This window comes from Eubalaena glacialis, chromosome 3 (genome assembly GCF_028564815.1).
Source record: "Eubalaena glacialis isolate mEubGla1 chromosome 3, mEubGla1.1.hap2.+ XY, whole genome shotgun sequence".
In the NCBI taxonomy this organism is placed as follows: domain Eukaryota; kingdom Metazoa; phylum Chordata; class Mammalia; order Artiodactyla; family Balaenidae; genus Eubalaena; species Eubalaena glacialis.
The window spans coordinates 151,025,357-151,043,538 of record NC_083718.1 but is presented as its reverse complement, the minus strand read 5'-3'; the positions used below and the strand labels follow the sequence as shown (position 1 = coordinate 151,043,538).

Below are 18,182 nucleotides of genomic sequence, written 5' to 3'. Positions count from 1 at the left end.
ATGTCAGTGCATGAGTTAGCTGCTCAGGGAAAGGAAGTGGCAGGCAAGGAAGCCAGAGGATGACAACATATAAAAGTCACTGGAAAAGAGGCGCTGCGAGAACCCCAGAAAGAGCAAGGGCTTGGGAACAAGACAGACCCACGTTAAAATCCCATGGGCCTAAAAGCCCCGGAAAATGACTTTCATTTGACCCTAAGCTCTCATTTATAAAATGAGTATGAAAATCCCTGGTCCTCTGGGTTGTTGTGAAGGTTAAGTGAGGTCGTGTATTGACCATCCCTATACTGACCCTACTGTGTGGTCGATGGCAGGTCCCCTGTCTGTGTCCTGCACTAGCCTGGGACTGCGCCGCACAGCGCCTAGCACAAGGGCGGGTGCTCAGCGCAGGTGTGGAATCCGAGCCCGTGGCTTCTATTCTCGCTCTGCCACCCCGGACATGGGCTGTCTCTCTGAGCACCCAGCGCCCTAGTGCATAAACTGGGAACGTAGTGGGGCCGGTGGGGGACGCTGGCAGAGACGCGGGCGGCTCCCTCCTCCCGGCTCCGCGGGTCGCCCCCCGCCCCGCGCTCGAGCGCCGGCTCCCGCCCGCCTTCCCGCCACTCTCCACGCCCTCCTCCTCCTTCCCTCTCCCTCCTCCATCTCCCCTCCTGCCGAGCCCTGTCGGCGTACCTGGTCGCCTCCCTCCGTCCTCGGGGACTCTAGGTCTCTAACCGCTGCGTCTCCGCACCCCTCGCTGTGTCTTCCTCGTCTCTGCGTCAATCTCTGTCTCTCTGCTTATCTCTGCCTCTCTCCTTGTATCTTTCTCGGGCTCAGTTCTGTCTCCCTCCGTCCGTCTCTCGGCGGCCGTCTTCTGCTGCGGCTTCCGCGACCACAAGTACCGCTGCGACGACCCGCACAGCTTCTTCCCCTACGAGCACAGCTCCACGTGGTGGCTCAGGTACTGGCCCTGGCCCTAACCCCACCTAGAACCCCACTCCAGTCTTAGCGCCCTTGCTCCATCCTAGGCCCAGCCTCCTGCTAAAGCCTCAGTCCTCATCCAGGTGCCCACCACAACGTCAGCACCGACACCCACCCAGTCGTTACCCCCTCAGGCTCTCGCCCTGTCACCAACCCAGCTCCCCCTGCGGCCGCTTCTCCGCTCCATTCCCCCATTTTGACCCAACCATTATTCAGATCCATCCTTGAACCTCACACCAACTCCACCCTGAAAAACCTTCACTTCATCCCCACTCCAGACGTCATCATCCACCACCCTCAACCCAACCTCAAATTACATAACAAGCCCCAGCCTAACAGCAAACTCCCATCTTGCAGCCTTCACAGGATACCCAAACTCCCCCCTTATCCAAGTACCCACCAGGGTCCCCTCCCTAATGCCATCATCAGCCTCACCCCTGACCTTACCCACTCCCCAGTACTTACTCTATCAGCAGCCCTAACCTCCGCCTCAGTCCTCCCTGCAACCCCACCTCAGCTCTCCTTCCCCACCCCACTCCAAACATTACCTAGACCTACGTTCAAACCTCACTCTCAAGCCTTAATACCTCACCTGATGCTACACCCCAACTCAACCTGAGCCTCAGCTCAACCTCAATTCTTTTGTTCCCCCTCATATTGAGTCATTCTTTCAGCCACCCCTTCCTGAGACCTTAGCAATGCCAGACCCTGTGGTGAGTTCTGAGCTAAGGCAGAAGACCAGAGACTCAGAGTTGCCTCCAAGTTCATAATGAGACAATGACATAATGCCACAGCAGAAGCCAGATCAGTGTAATTTGGGTGAATCCCCACCACAGGACCTCAGTTTCCCCACTAGTTCAGAGAAGCAGGTGGTTAGGCCAGTGCTGACATTCCTGGAACCTAAGTGTGGGACTGAGAGGGCAACAGGTCTCAATCTCTGTGGGTCTCCAAAGGCCTCACCCAGAGAATAGGACCTGACCCTGAGCCTGCTCTGGGAAACAGGCATCAACAAAAATGGAGTGGGCTGCCTCAGTAGACAGTGATCTTCCTGTCTCTGGAGGTATGTGACCAGAGGCTGTATGCCTGCTGGGTGGGAAAGGACAGTCTGCCTCTAAAACCTCTCTGAGCCTCTGTCTTTTCATCTATCAGATGGAGAGGATGATTTCTGACTAGGGCAAGGACCAAATGAGATCAAGAGGTAAAATCAACTTGGCATATGCCACTAACAACTACAGATATTATTGGTTTTCTAGACTGCTCAATCTGTAATTCCAAAGGATTTTCAGATGGCCAGGTTTTCAGATCCTGCACATTTGGCTGCTGTCACCTGGGGAATTATATTCATATATTCTCTGTTCATCCATATTTTCATTCATTCATTACAGCCTTTGCTTTGTGCCAGGTGCTAGGCTAGGCACTAGAGACACAGAAATCAATGATTCCCTCTCTGAGGAGCTCACAGTCCATTTAAAGAGATATGATGTGCATCTAAAGTATAACAAGGGAGTATTTGTTGAAGACCCACTGTGTACTTAGTACTGAGCTGAGTATTGAAATATGACAGCGCTGACCTCCCTTTGAGGTATGGAAGCAGTGTGGAGCTTTGGGGCTGGTTAGAACCTGGTCCAAACTTTGGCTCTGTCCCTTATTAGCTATGTGAATTTGGGCAAATTATCTCCGAGTCTGTTTTGTCATCTTTAAAATGGCAATAGTAATACATGTCTCATGGAATTGTTGTGAGGATTAAGTGCAATAATGCATGTGAAAGTGACTAGTGCATATAGTGCACACTCAATAAAAGGGAGTTCCCTTTCCCTGGTTCATAGGTGGGGAAAGTGAAGCTCAGAATATGAAAGTGAATTGTCCAAGATCTTCCAGCAATGTCATGGTAGACTGAGATTTAAAGAACATTACCTAACACCATCCAAGGGCTAGATGCATTCACACATTCACAACCCTGGCACATCTCTCCATCTTACAGATGAGAAAACTTGAAAGAGGTTAAGTTACTATCTTAGAGTACCCCAGTGAGAGGAAGTGGCAGAACTGGGATGAAAACTCAGGCCTGTCTGGTCCCAAGCCCAGGCTTGACCTGCTGCACAAATGTCTAAATCTAGCCTGGCTCTCATAACCTGCTCTACTCAGATCACTTGAAAAGATACTCACTGACCCTCTGCTGTCTTCTGGACACTGTTGTAGCACTTGGAGACACAGAGATGAGTAAACCCCTCGGCACGCAGCCAGGATCCCATCCCACTACTACCACCCCCTTCCCTATACACCCCTGTGGTCCCTCTCCTTGCCTTGGACCCTCTTGAGACATAGAGTGCTTTAGTGGCTCAGACAGTGAGCTAGAGGGTTAGATGGGGTGATCTCTGAGGTCACATTGCATGTTATGTGCTTCCATTCTATGACCCCAAGGGCAGCTGAAAGGTTCTAGCCTGTAGGGCTGACTCTTCCTAGGCATGGCTATAATATGATTCATAAACATCACAGACAATTGCAAAGTGGAGGAGGGGAACTGGGGTCCTCAGGACATTAGGTGATCAGTATACTCCAAACCCTGAAACAACCCTTCTGGCATGGGATGTCAGAGCCCCACCATTGCAGGGTGGAGACCTTGTTTTGTTCTGGACTCCATTTGGCCCTTTTCATGAAAGCTGGCCCTTAAAAACATGAAAATCAGCAGGTAAACACTGTTTCCTTGGATAGTGCTCAAGGAGAATTGCCGTCTTTAAAAGCATGTCTCAGGACTTCCCAAGTGGCACAGTGGTTAAGAATCCGCCTGCCAATGCAGGGGACACGGGTTCGAGCCCTGGTCCAGGAAGATCCCACATGCCGCAGAGCAACTAAGCACGTGCGCCACAACTACTGAGCCTGTGCTCTAGAGCCCGTGAGCCACAACTACTGAGCCCACATGCCACAACTACTGAAGCCCACGTGCCTAGAGCCCGTGCTCCGCAATGAGAGAAGCCACTGCAATGAGAAGCCCACGCACCGCATCGAAGAGTAGCCCTCGCTCGCCGCAACCAGAGAAAGCCCACGTGCAGCAATGAAGACCCAACGCAGCCAAAAATAAATAAATAAAATAAATAAATGTATTTAAAAAAAGAGCATGTCTCAGGAAATGAAGACTCCCTGTGGAGAAGCAGCTGGTGCTATCACGTGTCTGGCTGACTTTCCAAACATCCTTTATCAGTAGTTCTGTTTTTTATCAGGATGTGAGCCAAAGGCAGCAGCCTTGCTGGAGGGCAGAACTGGCAGTCAGGCACTGTATATACACTATCTCATTTAATCTTTATGGACACTTGGTGATATAGTAACTTTTATGAATGAAGAAAATGAAGCTCAAAAGGTGAAGGATTTTTCAGCTTATATGTGAGAGAACCAGGATTCACACTTAGAACTGTCTGACTCAAAAACCCTAACAAATGTTAGACCATCCCTCCAGTTCTTTCCTAGAAGTCACAGTGGGTTACCTATCTTTCAGAGTCATAGATCTGTGAAATCCTAGAAGGCTAGCAGCTCTTCAATCCAATTTCCCACCATAGGCAGGAATCTCTAACTTCATTGAAAGGTGGATTCATCCAGGTCTTGCGCAAACCTGTCCGACAATAGGAAACTTATCACCTCTTGAGGCAGTACATTCACCATGGGACAACTCTGATCATTTGAAGTTCATCTTATACTGAGTACAGATTTTCCCCCTTGGACCCTCCCTTGTTGTTCCCAGCTCTGTCCTTGGGAGCTGGCTCCTCCGTTCCCAGACAGACCATCAGAGCAGTGCCCACTACCTGACTGACCGCTGATCTGGAATATATCCCCCCAGCTTTCTCACCCACTCCTCAAAGGATCCTACTTTTACAGGGCTTTTTCCAGCTAGCTGCCCATGGATGTCCCTTGTAAAGGGTGTGGTCCCAACCTGAGCACGAGTCTTCCAGATGACAGCCTTATAAACAGTGAGTATATCTCAAGAAAGGAAATAATACTTAGTTAAATACTAAACTAAAAAGTAGTAAACTAGTACTAAAGAACTAAAAAGTACTATATGCTCAATGTGGAAAATGTGGAAAGGACAGGAGAAACAAAAAAGGAAAGCAACCATGAGAGATCCAGTGTCTTAGCTTGGGCTCCCCAGAAGACTTGGAAACAAGGATTTGAAGGCAGGTAGTTTATATGACAAGCAATCCTAGAAAATACTGGTACAGGGTAGGGAAGTGAGATGGGAAAGGGAAGGAGCTAATGATGGTGTGTTACCAAGCAAGTCACCACCAAGGGCCACCAGAGCTTAAACTGCTCAACTCTGCCAGCCAGCGTAGAACATACTTTCAGAGTCATCCCATCTGAGGGCCAGGAAGCTGGGTATTTACATACCAATTTCTGTCAGTCATTGGCTGTGTGCTGGTGGGAGAAGGGAGGCATTAATTTTCCTGTACTTTTGACCTGTTCAACGTGCAGACAGAGACTGTTCTGGGCCCAAGAAAGCCCTCAGACAAAGAGATACATTTGCGGGCTTTTGAAACCCTGGCCAGAATATTCCACAACTGTAAGACCCAATGGGACATAGACAGGACATCCACAGCCTGTGCTACTCCCAGAGACAGCTCATTAGCATTTTAGTGTATTTACATCCAACCTCACCTATGTTATGTTATGCATGTATATGTTATGTTTATGTTTATTTATTTAAGTTAGGACTACACTATATAATTAGTAGTGGGTCCTGCTTTTTTCGCTTAACATTATCTCATCAGAATTTATCCTTGATCTTAAATATTATTTGAAAACATGTTTTTAATGGCTCTATACTAGTCCATTGCATGGATATCCAATAATTTATTTAGCCTTGGGAAAATGGACTCTCCAAAGCTCTAAGGTGTTTCTGTTTAGTGGAAGTTAGCCATCAGCTAGCTGGGAGTGAAATCCAACAGAAATGGCAAAGGCAGGAATCTGAGGCTGGGGTCAGGGCTGGGGGTGTGGGCAGAAAAGCTGCAGGAATCACAGGCAGAAAGCGCACACAAACAATCCTGGTGCTACCTATCCCCTACTATTGGGAGAACGTCCCACAGTGTTTGACACAAAGTAGGTACTCAATAATAGTTACTAAGTGCCTACTATGTGCTGGAGCTTGTACAAGGAGAGAACAAAGCCAGTTAGACATGGTCTCAGTCTCCCTACAAAGAACACATGAGGAATATGTTGAACTTCTATGCACCAAGAATATTACCTATATCATTCATCCTCACTACCACCTGTGAGGTGCTGTGTTTTGATCATTCTCACTTTTCAGACAAAGAAGCTGAGGCTCAAAAGGCTAAGTAATTTCATCAAGATCTCACATCGAGTTAGGTACAGACCTGGGTCCTAAACCAGGTGGGTCTGTAAGAGTCCCAAAGCTCTTTGTTCTTTCCCTACCACATTGGGCTGCCTGACCAAGTAGGAAGTGCTAAAGGCCCAGAGTAGGTGTCCTGGCTGGGTGGGCCTGGCCTGGAAAAAGAAAGGAGAGAGAAAGAGGACCAAGGAAAGCGTTGAGGAGGAGACATTTGAGATGGGCCTTCAAGGACAGGTGAAATTCTGATGTGCGGAGATGATGGGAGAGATCATGTGAAACAGGAAAGACAGTGGCCCCCCAAAATGAGCCAGAAGGTAGTTGTCTGGAGACCAGGTGACCAAGGCCTGACTTGGGGCAGAGGCAGTGAGGTTGCGGGGTGAGGGACCAGCAGCAGGGAGGTGTTCTAGACATGGAGTCCACACTGGTGTGATGACCCACTAGAGACTGGATCAGAAGTTACCTTGAGGCTGGAAGGACAGCGGGTATTGAACTAAGGCCTGCTATGTGTCTTGATTTTTGATAAATTTATTTATTTTTGGCTGTGTTGGGTCTTTGTTGCTGTGTGCAGGCTTTCTCTAGTTGTGGCGAGCAGGGGCTACTCTTTGTTGCAGTACGCAGGCTTCTCATTGCGGTGGCTTCTCTTGTTGCAGAGCATGGGCTCTAGGCACGCGGGCTTCAGTAGTTGTGGCACACGGGCTCAGTAGTTGTGGCTCACGGGCTCTAGAGCGCAGGCTCAGTAGTTGTAGCGCACGGGCTTAATTGCTCTGCGGCATGTGGGATCTTCCCGGACCAGAGCTTGAACCAGTGTCCCCTGCATTGGCAGGCGGATTCTTAACCACTGTGCCACCAGGGAAGTCCCTTGATTTTTAAGAAACAGCAGTGTGGGGAGGGGTCTTTAAGATCTTCTCTAGCTTCCTGGGGTGGGAGTAGGTTGAGGAAAGGAGAGGAGAAGAAAGGGAACACATACTGAGTCCCAACTACATGGTGACACTGAGCCATGTCAAGTTATGTATGTGGTGAGTACTTGCCACATAGTTGATGCTCTTTCCCATGCTTCGGCCCAGAAAGGCTGTTTAAGGCAAGGAGAGACAGAACAAAAGTTAAAGTCGGCTGATTCCTATAACACCTACAATACTTCTCGTATAACGTGCTGCTTCCCAAGTCCTTTCCTGACCCTCTGCTCCCTTATGGTTTTCTCTCCCCAGTATTGGTGCTCTTGTGGGCCTGTCCATAGCAGCAGTGGTCCTCCTGGCCTTCATTGTCACCGCCTGTGTGCTTCGTTACCTGTTCATCAGCTCAAAACCCCACACAAAGTTGGACCCAGGATTAAGCTTACAGACTACAGGTAAGAAAGAGGTCACATGATTTCCTTGTATTCAGCAGGTTAGCACCTTTGCAGAGGGGAGATATTTAGAAATGGTGTTTGGAACATTTGCCTCAAAAGTGTTTCTGGAATATTCTGAAGCAGCAGCACATTTCTCAGGAGGTTCATGATATGAACATTTCCCATCCCAAACTCTTCCATGTGCTCATTGTTAATCAAAATAATTTAATTATAGTCAGCATCCTATTTGTTACAGGAAGATGTTATTAAACATCCTACAATATATAGGACAGCACCCTACAATAAAGAATTATCTGACCCAGAATGTCAACAGTGCTGATGTTGAGAAACCCTAGAATAGAAAGAGACTCCAGAAACAGACTAATTAAAGAATATAATAACATGAATAAAATGTTTAATTTTAAAAATAAGGGAAATATTGGCAAATTTGCCTACATCAAATACAAATAGACATCAAATACAAATAATACAAAAGATACCATACATAAAGTTAAAAAACAAGTGGTGGATTGCAAAGATATAAATACACACACGCGGTCAATCCTAATTATTTGCAGTTTGCATACTTGTGAATTTGCCTACTTGCTAGAATTAATTTGTAACCTCAAAAATCAATACTTTCAGTGTTTTTGAGGTCATGTGCAGATGTGGATGTGCACAGAGCAACAAAAACTTTGAGTTGTCCTATCACACACATTCTCAGCTGAGGTTGAACAAGGAAGGCCATGCTCTGCCTTCTTGTTTCTGCTCTTATACAGTAAACAAGTGTCCTTTTCTTGGTATATTTAGTGCCACATTTTTGCATTTTTATGATTTTTGTTGGTGGTTTCGCTGTTGAAAATGACCCCCAAATTAATGCTGAAGTTCTGTCTAGTATTCCTCAGCACAAGGCTGTCATGTGCCTTATGGAAAAAATACATGTGTTCAGTACACTTTGCTCAGACAGGAGGTATAGTGCTGTTGGCCATGAGTTAAATGTTAATGAATTAGCAATATATATTAAATAAGGTGTTTTTAAACAGAAACACACACAAAACAAAGTTATATACTGATTGACTGACAAAAATGTGACCAGAGACTCACAGGAACCTAACTTTGTATTTCCCCAAGGAGCAATGATTCAGTATTCTCTAATTCAGTGTTTGTGGTGACGTTTTAGAACATAACTACAGCGACTAATGAGAATCAACTGTATCTAAAATAGAGACAGGATTGATATCCAGAATATATAAGCATATCTTTGAACAAGTGAGAAAAACATAATCCACTAAAAAATACACATGCCCAACACACATGAAAAGATGCTCAACCTTACGAATAATCAGGAGAATGCAATTTAAGAATGACATACCTTTTTTAAAATGATTACATTGGCAAAAATCCAAAAATGGATCACATTAATAGTGAGACGGTTACATGGGGGGAATGGATACTCTCATATACCACTGATAAGAATAAATTGGTAAAACCACTTTGTAGAGCAATTTGGCACTGTCCATTAAACTAAAAATGTACATACCCTATAACTCAGGAATTCCACTTTTCTAATTATCTGCCTTAGAGATATAGTTGCGCTAGGAGAGGACTTGTAAAGATGGATTCCATGACAGCTTGTCACACTGGAAACAAACTAAATGTCCTTCAGTAGAGGAATAATAAAATATGATACTGCAGTTAAAAGGAATGAATTAGCTCTAAATAGACCATCTCATTTGCTCTTCACAATAACCAGGCAGAGTACAGAACTTATTACTATCCATTTTACAGATCAGGAAACCGAGGCCTCGGTCACCTAGTGAGTGAGTGACAGAGCCAACTCCACCTCCACCTTCCTTCCTCTCCTTATCCCTGTGCTGAGAAAGGGAAGTCCCTACTTTATGCCAGATACCATTTGAAACTTTACATGCACTATCTTGTCCAATTTTCCAAACTACCCCAGTGAGGTAAGTGTTATTATCACCCATGTTACAGATGTGAAAACCAGGTTCCAGAGAGGTCAGATGACTTGCCCAAGGGGTCACAGTTTGTAAATTGCGGAGCTGCAATTCAAATATGTGTGTTTTTCTGCCTCCAAAGCCCTACTCTTTCTGCCTCACCAGGCCAGGGGTGTGGGGTGCTCCTGCTGTGCCCTGCTCCCCTCCTCCCCCCACCCTATCCCCTGGAGCCTTTCTAACTCAGGGGAACACAGTTCACCCGTCCGTCCGTCCTGTGAATGAAAACCACCCTCCTGCTTTTCACTGCTCAGCCACCAGCTGGATTATTCAATTATTCAGTCACCAGAGTTTGACACAGCTTGTGTTCTTGCTTTTTGCTTCTTATTTTTCAGATGGAAAATGCATTTCCTGACTGTTCACTAAGTGACAGTTTTTGGCTCTCTCTGCCTTTTGCCCAAACTCAGCTCTTAGCACCTCCCTTTCTTCTTCATTAAGTGCTGTCCTCTCCTTCCTCTGAACCCACAGCATCAACCCAGGAGCCTCTTGTCCCTCCTGCATCTGAGACGTTTACAGGCCGCTACCTTACACTCATCAGAGCTTGCCCCCTTACACAGACTTTCATCTGTTTCTGTCTCCTTCTCTAGTAGGACATGTAGAGAGATCATTAGCCCCATTTTACAGGAGAGGAAATCAAGGCTCAGCCAAGGGAAGTGAATGGCCAAGTCTACACAGCTGGTGAGCATGTATTGCTGGGATGTCAACCCCGATCTCCCGACTCTAAAGCCCACACTCATTGCACATGGTACCTGGGGTCCTGATCTCTGAGTCTGGGGGCAAGGATGGGATGGGGAGTTCCTTGGCAAGAGCAGAGTGGAAATAGAACAGAGCTTCTGAAAATAGGCTCCTTCTGCTGCCCAGATGTTCTGTACTGTCCCATTACCCCCACTCTACCCCATCCCTCAAACTTGGGATGCAACAAAGACCGTAAACTTTTTTATTCTTGTACTTTGTGAGGAACTAGCTTGATCAGAAGGCTGACCGAGCTTCTACGTTTGTGCTAGGCACTATGCCCCAAGGACTTTAAACATATTATCCCATTTAACCCGTTCAACTACTCTACCAGGTGGTTATTATCAATCCTATTTTACAGATGAGGTGAGTCAGGTAAGTGTGGAATTGATATTCCAACCTAGGTACCTTTAATAAGAGACAAAAAGTGGGGGAAAAAAAAAAAGAAAGACAAGAGTTCAGTTCTCATCCTCCTCTGAAAAGTGTTGGTGGGGATATCATTCATCAGCCATTCTCACTAACTCATAGGGCTCCTAGAAATCAAGTCTGATGTTCTCACTGTATCAATGGGTTGCTGAGGCCCAGAAAGGGACATTCATGTGCCCAAGGTCACCCAGGCAACTGGCCAAGCCTTTGCCTCCTGGGCCAAAGATCTTTTCCTGTAGCAGGCCCTCTTACCTTCCAGGAAGGGTTCCACTTCCTCAGAGCCCACTGCTTTTTAATTAACTACACTTGGGGAGGTAGTACCTATGACCCAAACAAACCTCAGTGATGGGTCAGTCTTGACTCATCTCCAAGCAGGAAGAGAATCTGAGAACTCCTTTCCTGGCTGGTCACTACAGGCTAATACCCCAGGTAATGGGGGGACTGGCCGAAAGGTCCCTGGAGAAAGGTGGGAAAGCACAACCCTGGGCTGGGGTGTCAGAGAACCTGGCTCTAATCCTGGCTTTGTCACTCTCATTGTGTGGCCTTAGGCAAGTCACTTCTCTCTGGGCCTCAGTTTACTCTGTAAAATGTATACAATAATACGCACTAAGAAAGCTGTAAACCTAGAGGTGATGCTTACATAGGAGCTACTTAGTCTCTAATACATGGTAGACTTTTAACAATGAGTAACCCTCATTTTTATTATTATTAGGCACTTAGATTTTTACATGTTAGTCTCCTCAACCTGTCTGTTAATATCTCAAATATAGGAACCATGTCTTAAGTGCCTTTGTATCCCCAGCACCTAACAGAGTTCCTAACCTATACTAAGGGTATGCTTGCTCTGTGGAAAGAGCCCAAGCTTTGGAATCAAGCAGAATGGAAAGTGTATCCTGGATCCAATACTTAATACCTGTGTCAGTGCTAACCTTCTCTGTATGGGCCTCAGTTATTTATCTATAACATGGAATAAAAACACCCACCTCAGAGAGTTGTTAGGAGAATCAGATAAGATTGTTGTACCAGCGTGTTTTAGCCAAACATGGATCTTATTGTAACTTGAAAATTGAACTTTTTATATTTGCCTTTAGACATCCTCCTCTCCAAGTGCCTCTTGGCTAGCACCTTTATAAGATAGAACTCCCTCCCCCAGGCTTCAGGCACCACTGAGGGACTTTAATAACTTTCATTATATATTAGCCAGAGGAAGAGGCAGAAATATATATGTGTACTCAAGAGTTGGACCATTGCCTATTCTGTTGGTTTCCCTGGAAGGGAATTGAAGGGTTGTGGAACTGAAGGCCCTGGGATTCCCTCACATATGTGAGGGAATCCGTGGGATCTGGGAAAGATAATCATATAAAAAAGACATGCTGGGTCCACAAGTTCAGTATGAACCTGCATTGTGATGTATCTGCCAAAAAAGGGTGAGTGGAAGCTCAGATTACATTCACAGAATTATAGAGTCTGGAAGCAAGAGAATGATGGTCCTTCTTTACTCCCAGTTGAATAGAATGCATCAGCCGTCACAGCTCAGAGGTAACATTTTAGCATCCACTCCACAGGTTCCCAACTTTGGGTTCCAAATATATCACCCAAGGGTCCCCAAATATAGCAATGAGGATTCTTGAGCAATTTCCAATGTTTCAAAGGTTTTACTGGGACCAAGTTTCTTTGTTTTGAGCTAGAATTATATTAGTCCAAGGAGGGTAATTAGCACGGGCTCTTTCCTGCTAATCAGAACTCTTTAATAGAAAATGGGAGGGGGGGAGCTAGGACCTAATAAAGGCAGTCTATTATACAGACAGAATCCTTTACAATTTGGAATTCCAGGGAAAAGAAAGAGAAAAACAAGACCAGCCCTACTTTCTACCCCATTTTATAGAATAGTAACTGAGATCCAGAGAGGAGAAGTTAGCCCAAGGTAGCACAATGATTTAATATCAGAATGAGGATTTGAGCCAAGGTTTTATAGCTCCTAGAAGCCCAAGGATTCCCCCTGAACCCTGACTGCCAGCTGCTCAGAGACCCACAATTTCAGAGGAACTTTGACCAATCAGAAGATGATCAGAGGCAGGTGACCAGCTTGGTCTGAGAACCAGATTATGTGAGTATCGGCTGAAGAGCTGGGGACATTTGGCCTCAAGCAAAGGCGTCTCAGGGTTCACAGCCTAGGACCTCCAGTCTCTGCAAGGCTACCCTGGGGCGTGAGGAAGAGACAATTTGAGAGAAGCCAGAGAACAGAGTTGGGATCAGTGGGGGAAGCCATAGGAAGGCAGATGTTGATTCAATAAAGCTGGGTCTTTCTTAGAATAAGACCTGAAATACGTTTGTAAAGCGCACCCTCATCACCGTGGGTCATATTTAGTTCATCAATTGTAACTCTTGGTTTAAAAAAAAAAAAGAGCATCCCCAAGCCTGGAAGGTAACCAGGAAAAGGCTAAATGTGGGATTCAGTGAAAGAGATTTTTGCATTGAATAGAAGGTTGAACTAAATCCCTGTACCAAATGGAATGCCTTAAAATGCAAGCTTAAATAACAAAGGATCCCAAAGAATCTGCAAAACAGACACAGAGAGATGCACAAAACAACCTCCTAGACCTAATAAGTGCATTCAGCATGGTCATAGTATGTAAGGTCAGACCCAAACATCAATTGTATTTATATATACCAGCAACAAACAACTGGAGGCCAAAATTTTAAATATAATATCATCTCTAGTCACTCCGAAAAAAATGAAATACTCTGGTATAAAACTAACAAAACATGTACAGGAGCTATACGATAAAAAATACAAAATGCTAATGAAGAAAAGCAAAGAAGACTTAAATAAATGGAGCTAGAACACATATTAAAGCCACAATGAGATACCACTTCTCATCTATCAGAACCCTAAAGTAAAAACATTGACAATCCAAAGTGAGGATATGGAACAACTGGATCTCTTATATACTTCTAGTGGGAATTACAATGGTATAGCCACTTCAGAAGACTGTTTGGTGTTTTCATAAAGTTAAACATACTTACTATATGTATTAGTTTCCTATAGCCACTGTAACAAATTACCACAAACTTGGTGGCTTAACATAATAGACAAGTATTCTCTCACAGTTCCGAGGGCCAGAAATTCAAAATCAGTTTTGCTGGGCTGAAATCAAAGGCTCCATGGGCGAATCTGTTCCTTACCTCTTCCAGTTTCTGGTGACTGCCAGCATTCCTTTGCTTGTAGCTGTATCACTCCAATCTCTACCTCTGTCTTTACATCACTGTCTGTGTCTATCTCCCTCTGCCTTTCTCTCTCTTTTTAAAAAATATTTATTTATTTATTTATTTGGTTGCTCCGGGTCTTAGATGCAGCTCACGGGCTCCTTAGTTGTGGCTCGTGGGCTCCTTAGTTGTGGCATGCATGTGGGATCTAGTTCCCTGACCAGGGGTCAAACCCAGGCCCCCCTGCATTGGGAGTGTGGAGTCTTATCCACTGCACCACCAGGGAAATCCCTGCCTTTCTCTTATAAGGGCACTTGTGGTGGCATTTAGGGTCCATCCAGATAATTGAGGATAATCTCATCTCAAAAGCCTTAATTTCATCACATCTGCAAAAACCATATAAGGTAACGTTCACAGATTCCAGAGATTGGGACCTGATATCTTTGGGGGTCACCATTCAATCCACTATACCATACAAAACAGCAATCACACTCCTAAGTGGTCCTAGAGAAATGAAAATGTATGTCTGCACCAAAACCTGTATACAAATGTTCATAACGAATGAACTGTCAATACACATAACAACTTGAGTGGATTGCAAGGTATTAAACAGAGTGAAAAAAGCCAATCTCAAAAGTTGTACACTGCATAATTCATCTATATAACACTTCTTAAATGACAAAATTATAGTGTGGAGAAGGGGTTAGTGGTTACCAGAGCTAGGTTTAGGAGGAAGGTATGACTATAAAGGGGTAGCATGAGAAGGTTTCTTGGTGGTGATGGAACAGTTCTTAATCCTGATTGTGGTAGTGATTATATAAATCTATACATGTGATAAGCTTCCATAGTACTATACACCAAAAAAAAGTCCATATAAAAATGGGTAAAATTGAATAGGATCTGTAGTTTAGTCAATTGTACTATGTCAATGGCAGTCTCCTAGTTTTGAAATTACTCCATGGTTATGTAAGATGTTATCATTGGGGAGAGCTAGGTGAAGGGTACAATGGAACTCTCCACTATTTTTGTAACTTTTTGTGAGCCTTAAATTATTAAAAATAGAAAGTTCAAAACAAAACAAAACAAAAAAGGAATTTTTTGGCTCTGTAGATGAGAAGTCCAAAAGTAGGATGAGCTTTAGGAATGGTTTCAATAGAAGTTCACAATGTCCTCATGCTTGTGGCTTTGTCCTCTGAGATTCTCTCAGCTCTGCCCTCTATCTTGTGTTGGCTTTCTCCTCAGACTGATTTTTCCCATGGTAGTAAGTTGGCTGCCAGCAGTCCCTGGGACTGTGTGCTTTTTGTTCCCATCTAGCCAGGAGGAGAAAGAGGGAGCTATCTCTTCCTTCAACCAGGAGGGAAAAAAAAGGCCTGAGCTCTACCCTGATTGGACTACCTCAGGTCCTGTGCCCACCCTAAACCAATCACTGAACCCATGGAAACACTATGCACTGATTTCTCATCCCTGTAGCAAAGGAACAGGATTACTTGATGGGCTCGGATCAATCAGGCCCCCCTGCTGGAGCTGAGATGGGGCCAATCCTACCCAAACATAATTGCTATTACTGGGTGGGAAGAGGTGGAATGGATGTTGTGTAGCCAACTCCAATGTCCCATACAGCCTCCTTCTTTTCTTTAAATTTTATTTATTTATTTATTTTTGGCTGCGCTGGGTCTTCATTGCTGCACGAGGGCTTTTCTCTAGTTGCGGTGAGTGGGGGCTACTCTTCGTTGCGGTGCGCGGGCTTCTCATTGCGGTGGCTTCTCTTGTTGCAGAGCACAGGCTCTAGGCACGTGGGCTTCAGTAGTTGTGGCACGCAGGCTCAGTAGTTGTGGCTCATGGGCTCTAGAGCACAGGCTCAGTAGTTGTGGCGCATGGGCTTAGTTTCTCCGCGGCATGTGGGATCTTCCCGGACCAGGGCTCGAACCCGTGTCCCCTGCATTGGCAGGCGGATTCTTAACCACTGCGCCACCAGGGAAGCCCTACAGCCTCCTTCTTGAAATTCACTCTTCCCTTGGTTTCAGAGGCACCATTCATCCTCGGTCTCTTCCATCAATGGGTTTTAAAGCATAGGAGTTTTCTAGACAAAGAAGGTATAAAATGTCATTCCAGGCAAAAGAAACAGTAAAAGCGGAGACCCAGAGATGTGAAGGAATGGACCCATTCAGGGAACAATGAAATTTTGGTATAATAAAGCATAGAGTTCTTGAGGGAAGAGTAGTAGTAAAAAAGCTAGAGAAGGGATGATGGGGCTAGTACATGAAGAACCTTGAATGCACCTCAAGGATCACAGGTAATGGGAAGACATTGAATGCTTTTGAGAAAGAGCAGTACATGGACTCACTTCACCTTAGAAAGATCTCTTTGGACTTCCCTGGTGATGCAGTGGTTAAGAATCCGCCTGCCAATGCAGGGGACATGGGTTCGAGCCCTGGTCCGGGAAGATCTCACATGCCGTGGAGCAGCTAAGCCCGTGCGCCACAACTACTGAGCCCCTGCGCCACAACTACTGAAGCCCGCGTGCCTAGAGTCCGTGCTCGGCAACAAGAGAAGCCACCGCAATGAGAAGCCCACGCACTGCAACAAAGAGTAGTCCCCGCTCGCCGCAACTAGAGAGAGCCCGCACACAGCAACAAAGACCCAACACAGCCAAAAAAATAAAATAAAATAAATAAAAAGATCTCTCTGGCTATAGCCTGGAAGGTGGACTGGAGGGGACCCAACCGAAGGCTGTTTTGCCTGGGCAGAAGAAAATGAAAGCCTGACCTAGTGTGGTGGCCTTGAGGATGGAGAGAATGGGTGGATATGGCAGATAGTGATTTGGTGGAATAAACAGGACCTGGTGAATTGCTTGACTTTGGAAAGGGGTAGGGGGAGAAGGTGTGAGAGTTGACTCACATTTCTGGCTTGAACACTTGATATACTTTTTATCCAAGAAGGCAGGAATGCTTAATTGTGTCAAATGCTCCCCATAAGCCAAGGGAGACAATAACTTATAAGTAACCATGGGATTTAGTGACAAAAAGTTTTAAGTTCTGTTGAGGGCAGAAACCAAGTAAGCTGCAGCAGAATAAGTCATGAATGGGAAGTGGGATATAATAAGGCCAAGTGAGCTTCCTATCAAGCTCAGGTATAAAAGGAGAGGATTAAGCAGCCAGTGAAGAGACTCATGAAATCTGTTCTTAAAGCAGAGAATAATATATGTTTTTAAAATTTCCAGCACTTCCCTGCAGGCTAGCTGTGTAGTAAGCCTGTACCTTCACCTATAAAATAAGTTTTTAATAGTACCTACCACACAGGTTTATGGTGAAGGTGAAGTCTTCATATGTCCTAACAATTGTTTATTGTCTGTCTCCGCCATTAAACGTTAAGCTCATGAGAAACATTGACAGCTCCTAGTTCATGATGTGGTATATTGTTAATGAATATTTGTTAAATGAATGATGCATTTAAGACTCTGAGCACAATCCTGCCCAAGGTAAGCACTCAGGGAAGTTCAGCGTGAATGATCCTGATGGAAAGGAAGGGCTGCAGGAGGAAGCCCCATGCCCTCGGCTTGCTGCTTTCCAGACCCTGACGAGGTACCGCCTGACCGACAAGGTGGGAACATGGGCAATTCAGTGGAGGTGCCAGGAGTGAGCCCTCTTGGGCAGAGTCACCCTTCCTGAACCCATGGCCGGACTGCAATGAAGAGCAGGCCGTGGACCCCAAACGCCTCCTCCGGCACTGTTTCATGGCTACAGTGATGGCCGGTGACATTCCGGGCAGCCCTGAGGAGGCCCCTGTCCCCAGTCTAGACCAGCTCCATAAACACCCAGTAAATGTCTCTGCACCATCCTCTTCTGGAGTCTCTCCTCTTGATAAAAAGGTGGGGCTGGGGATAATCAAAGGGACTTTGGAACCTAGAGGCATAAATGAGGGCTTTTCCTAGCAAACCCACTCAGGTCTTACTGTGGATCCAGCCACAGTGCTCTGCCTGGCCCACTGTGGGCCGAAGGGAGTTTAGACATGGGTCCCCGGTAAAACGGTCGTAACAGCTGCAGGCGATCAGGGAGAAGCCTGGGGCCTGTGGAGACTGAGAGGAGCCCCTCGCCTAACCTGGGGAGTCAGAGAATTCGGACTTGGTCTTCCTGCCACAGAGCAGATGTACTTAGGAAGCCCAGGGAAGATGACCAGGACCCTGGGGCAGGTG

The 18,182-nt window shown here is 45.7% G+C and overlaps 1 protein-coding gene across 1 annotated transcript; it reads left to right on the top strand.

The window, feature by feature from the left end:
* On the top strand, nt 1–17,921 carry SHISAL2A (shisa like 2A). The gene is given in 5 exon segments (XM_061183973.1): nt 1–43; nt 814–937; nt 7,495–7,634; nt 17,561–17,650; nt 17,653–17,921. Coding segments are annotated over 5 exon segments (666 nt in total).
* Nucleotides 17,922–18,182: the final 261 nt, after the last annotated feature.